Source organism: Cyprinodon variegatus, unplaced genomic scaffold, assembly GCF_000732505.1.
Source record: "Cyprinodon variegatus isolate N-32 unplaced genomic scaffold, C_variegatus-1.0 Scaffold1371, whole genome shotgun sequence".
Taxonomy (NCBI): Eukaryota; Metazoa; Chordata; class Actinopteri; order Cyprinodontiformes; family Cyprinodontidae; genus Cyprinodon; species Cyprinodon variegatus.
The window spans coordinates 159683-164848 of NW_015151824.1; the positions used below are offsets into that span (position 1 = coordinate 159683).

Consider the following 5166-nt stretch of genomic DNA (forward strand, 5'->3'; position numbering starts at 1 on the left):
GAAAAAGTCTACCAGGAGCAGGATGAACAGCAGCCTCAGGAGGACTGTTAAGAAAATCCTCTGAATGTAATCTATAATCTGAAGCTTGAGAAACTCAGATTTTCACTTAAAGGTTCGGTGAAATCATTTAATTCTACCTGGGAACCTTTTCTACGACGCACAGAATCTCTTAATTATAATTCTCAAGAACTGGGGGTTGAGTAGGAGAGAGAGTGTTTTATTTACTTATTTATCGGTTTGTTTGTTTGTTTATGACGTTCTGATGTGTATACAGTGAACCCTCGCTATAATGCGGTTCACTTTTTACTGTCTCACTGCTTCACGGATTTGCATCATGCATTGGTAAACTTTATAGTCAAATATAATCGATGGCGGCATGTCGGTTTATAAGGATCTTTTGGCCCAGAAGAAAACAACTACCGATAACTATGTTCTTCTCTCCAAAAAACACACACATACACCGCAGGCTCTAGAAGAAAAAAACTGTACTGTACTGAACACTTGAGTCACTATTTGTCCTACTGTACTTTGTATTTTTTTTTATAATACTTTCTCATTTTCTCCCGTTCCAATCCGTCACGGTGGGGCGGTGCTGATCAATATTAACCCTTCAGTTCGTATTGATGATTAAAATTAATATTTATTTATTTATTTATTTATAACTATATTATTTTACAGTAAAGTACAGTAGTTATTTGTAAAATAAAAAAAAAAAAACAACAACAACAACAAACGTTTATACAGTACTTTTATGTGTTAAACCAGAGGTCTTCAACAGGGGGTCCGTGACCCCTAGGGGGTCCTCGGAGGCACTGCATGGGGGTCGCGAAACTTTTGGTTGATTCATTTTTATTTTTTTTTTATATTCCCTCCTGAATTGAAATGTCTTTAAATCCACATTAACATGAATTCAACACACTGTAGTAAACAGATAAATGGAGGCAGAAGATGCGTGTTTGTGTGTGAATGCTTGTGTGTTCTGTCTGTCTGGTCAAGAACGCTTGTAAATGTGAGGGTGGGGGTTGCTGGGCGTTGTTTTGGGATGTTTACATACAGATGTGCCACTAAATGTGTCATCTTTATATTTTGTACTCTGTATGTTATTGTTTTAAAAACTGTTCAATAAATATAGTTGAAAAAAAAAAGAAAATCCTCTGAATAATATGAAGGAGCTTTAAAGGTTTGACTGGAGACAAAACACACGGAGGAATCCAATGATAGGTCACCTGCAGGTTCTGCTTTACTGGGTTTTATCAAGTCAATCAAGGCAGCTGTTAAAAATCTTTTTTTTCTTTGATCCTATGAAATATTCTCATTTTCTAAAGATATGAAATTCTGGGATTTTATTCTCTATGATCAACTTTACAAAGGAATAAAATAAATATTCAAGTCTGTGTTTTATGGATCCATATAAGTTTGACTTTTTTTAAAAAAAGGATTTTCTTTTTTCACTGTATTCTTATATTTTATTAGACCTGTAAATGGGTCAGACACTAATGAAAATGATCCTCTACACTCTGGCTTATTTCCTTGCCTAAAATGCCTGATGGCAGATCTGCATCCTTACGGTTCTGCAGGGTCTTTATGGTGCAACTGTTCAGGCTGATGCCGTTAATCTCAGTCTGCAGCTTCAGAGAATCCTCCAGCTCCTCCACTTCCTCTTTCAGCTTGGACACCACCGTCTCCTCCTGGTCCAGGGCCCGTCCACTCAGAACCGCTCTGCAGAGACAAACAAGCATCCACATGATGGCTCCCTGCAACCCGATCATCGAACACGATTTAAGTTAAACGAATGAAACTCACAGAGTGTTCTGCATTTGTCCTCTGTACTGGAAGGTGATCTCCTTACAGTTATCCTCATGTTGCTGCTGCAGAGCTTTAATTTCTGCCTGCATGTCCTGGATCTGAGCCTCCAGCAGCTTCACCTCCGCTGAGTTTTCCTCACTCATTGTTTAACCTTCTGCCTGGGAAACAATGAAACATTCACTTAAATAGAATAACTTAATTACACAACAGCAAAGGTAAACCAATCTCCTCAATTTATTACACAAATCTTTAACAGGTGGAACTCCAGGTCATCCATACCTAAAGCAGTCAGATGCATGTGTTTGCAGTCTGATTATAATTCATACTGGTTGGGCACTGTGAAAATGGGACATAAACAGGAGATTCCCAGGTAGATCCATAACGTACTGGAGCCCTGCGTCAGTGCATGCATCGAGCCGATAGAGCAAAACACTGCATCGTTTTAAGAAAGTCATGTGACCAATGCAAGAGTTGTTTCTAACCGACTGACTCACTAAACTGTGTTTAAAAACTTATTTGTCAACATGATGCATCTGCTAAAAAAAGTCTAATCTTTTGCAGTTTATCATAAAATTGTCAATAATTTTGGAGCCTAAAAGGAATAGGAACGTTTCAGCCTTTGCGTTTTTATTTTAATTTTCTCGTTGTGTCATTATTTTCCTCTGTTATAATTCAGATTATCTGAATAAGTTAATTTAAAATTTAATCTTAGTTTATTTACTGTTTTCACTGTACTTATTGTTTTAAAATTATGATTTAAAATCCTAGTCCACAAGCATCCTCATTCGCATTTTCCCCTAATTTTTTTACGTTATGAGATATATGTTTACGTTATTTATTGGCTGATTCTAAAAATATCAAAGATATTTTTAATTTAAACATAGATATGAAATAATACAATATAACCTACAATAACTTAAATTAAATCATTGTACTAGGTCATCAAATCCATTCAGTTTATTCTGTCCAATAAGCTGCCTGTAGTGTCTTTAAATGTCCAGCAGGTGTCAGTATTCTGCGAGACAGAATCAATGCAGAATCAATAAAGTTTAGCTTTAAGATGCCCTTCACTACCTGCCAGTGGAGGCAGGCAGGACCCCAGGCCAGACTCTTCTGCTTATTATTGATCAGGCGGTCCAAAGACACACCTGCTGCTGTCTGGGTTATCATGTTATGACACTGAGAAGGAAACCATTTATATCAGGCAGCCGAACAGAAGCTCATTTTTTGTAAAAATAACCAACTAAAAACAATAACATGCCGTATTAATTATATAATTTAAACGGACACATAAAAGGAGAATGTTACGTTTGTGAGGTTGGTGAGTTTAAAGTTATCTTTACGCATTTAAAGACTAATTTATGTATGTTGTTTACCTGGCTGATGTGTTGCAGCTGCTCGCTGTTTGTAGCCTCCCGCTCACTGGACCGAACCAACTCCTTCCAAAGGAGGGGGGAGATGGGTGCATGCAGAATGCTTTAAAAACGGACCTGCTGTTTTTGTTAGATCTAAGAACCACCCTTATGAATATCCAATCACCTTACTACCATACAGTGATAAATTATTGTTGTTAATTGATCTAAAATATAATTTAATCAGTCTGAAACAGATTAAACATCCCTCCTTCTCGACACAGTTGAGTGAACACCGGAAAAATAAAAAACAAACTGATATTTTTCCTCAGAGTAATGCCATTTAGCTTTCGTATATAGAAAAGGTAATTAAAAAATTTTTGTCTGTGTACTTAAAGATTTGATAAGTTGTTTCTTTAAGAAAATGGACCGCGGAACGTTTTTCATATAGACTTCCGGAAGTAGATGTTACCCGGAGTCGGAAGGAAGTAGCACCGGTTGGATACATGTGAGGTAAACAGCTGAGTCTTTTTTATATATTTCTGGTTCCATGCGAAATTTATAACGGGTTTTTATTATGGATCTTAGACTTGTTTTAATACAGGATGTGTTTCTCTTTAGCCGAGTCTGTCTGCGCTCTGTTCGGATATTTAACATTAAATTATCACATCCAAACACGAGTTTAATCACCTGTTTGATGTTAATCTTTACTGTTAAACTGTTTAAAGTAACCCTAAACTGTTGAAATATTTGCGTTAAGATTAGATTTATATGATAGACTTAAGCATTTAATTTATAATGAGATACTTAATGAAACGTGTTGCATTGCCTTATAAAACAAATCCAGTAGTTTTAAAAATCCTCCAGTTGTTTTAGGGGGTATAGATGACAGATGTATGGATTTAGATACAGATCTTAACATTTAATATCTAAGGATTTGCTCTTTGGATGTCTGATATGAACATTATTGTCCAGTTAGATTCTGTTTAGTGCCACGGTTTGAATCAGACAAACTCTCATTTTTGAATAGACAATGAAATATGTATAATGCATGCAGTTTTTCAACAGGGAATGAGCAGCTTAGCAGTGAAATTAACGTTTCCATTTATAAAGTGCAGCAGTGATCAAAATGTAAACCGTGTAGGAGAAAAGGAAAACCAGTTTAAAGTCATGGTGCAAAAGGCATTGATAGGGAAGGTTCAGAGCAGTGCAAAATAAATACATAAATATGGTGCAAAATGCAGTAGAACATATAATTGAGTTCAATTAAAAGGACTGGAAAATTTGCCATGAAGTATAAATATGTTTACAAGTGTGATGCAGAGTCACCTTCTTCCAGGCTGCAACTCCTCAGACTGGAAGAAGGTGAGGAGAGCATGAGAACAGCAGAGAGGATAATGTGGGCTCCTCTTCCCTCCATTAAAGACATTTCATCCCAGCGCTGTGTGTCCAGAGCCCGTGACATCATCAGTGACCCCTCACCCCCCTACCATGGACTTTTCTCCCTGCTGCCCTCTGCAGCATCTGATGCAGGTCCAGCAGATTCCAGAACTGCTTCTTCCCCACCGCCATCAGACTGCTGAATGTTTAAAAAACATGAAAAAAAAGAATAAACTGAAAAAAAGCTGAATGTTGACAAATCTGTAAATCATACCACCATCAAAATGAACACATCATTTTGTTTTATTGCTTAATGTTTTTTATCCCAATGTTTACATTTGATCACTGCTGCTGTTTAAGAAATGGAAATGTTGTGAGAGTTGTACAAAATGAAAGTTTGCTTTGTATACACTCTGTGTATAGAAAAGGACAAAGTTTGTCTAAGTCTTGATTTGTGACTTGATTAGAGGTTCAACAGTCTTATGGCAGCGAGGAAAAAGCTGTTGCAGAACCAGCTGGTCCTGCATCAAATGCTGCAAAGCCTCTACAGGCATCTGATATTATTAGTATCTCTAAAATATTGTACACCTTTAACATCTGGGTAGTTTTTTTGTCTGGGTTTCAAGCT

At 36.8% G+C, this 5166-nt stretch overlaps 2 protein-coding genes across 4 annotated transcripts in view; one reads left to right on the plus strand and one right to left on the minus strand.

Moving 5' to 3' along the window:
• The window catches only part of cenpp (centromere protein P), a 137593-nt gene extending 134339 nt beyond the window's left edge, over positions 1-3254 (minus strand). For 2 of the 3 annotated variants that reach the window (XM_015402590.1, XM_015402589.1), the window contains exons 1-3: positions 3183-3254; positions 1804-1964; positions 1535-1719 (exon numbers count right to left, since the gene is read on the minus strand). In XM_015402590.1, the coding sequence (XP_015258076.1) occupies positions 1535-1719; positions 1804-1949 (331 nt within the window). In that variant the 5' untranslated portion in view covers positions 1950-1964; positions 3183-3254. The remainder of the gene's footprint in view (positions 1-1534; positions 1720-1803; positions 1965-3182) is intronic. The other variant, XM_015402591.1, reaches the window with a different exon arrangement.
• The window catches only part of nol8 (nucleolar protein 8), a gene marked incomplete at its 3' end in the record, with an annotated part of 9150 nt that continues 6956 nt past the window's right edge, over positions 2973-5166 (plus strand). Inside the window, exon 1 of the mRNA XM_015402580.1 lies at positions 2973-3123. The remainder of the gene's footprint in view (positions 3124-5166) is intronic.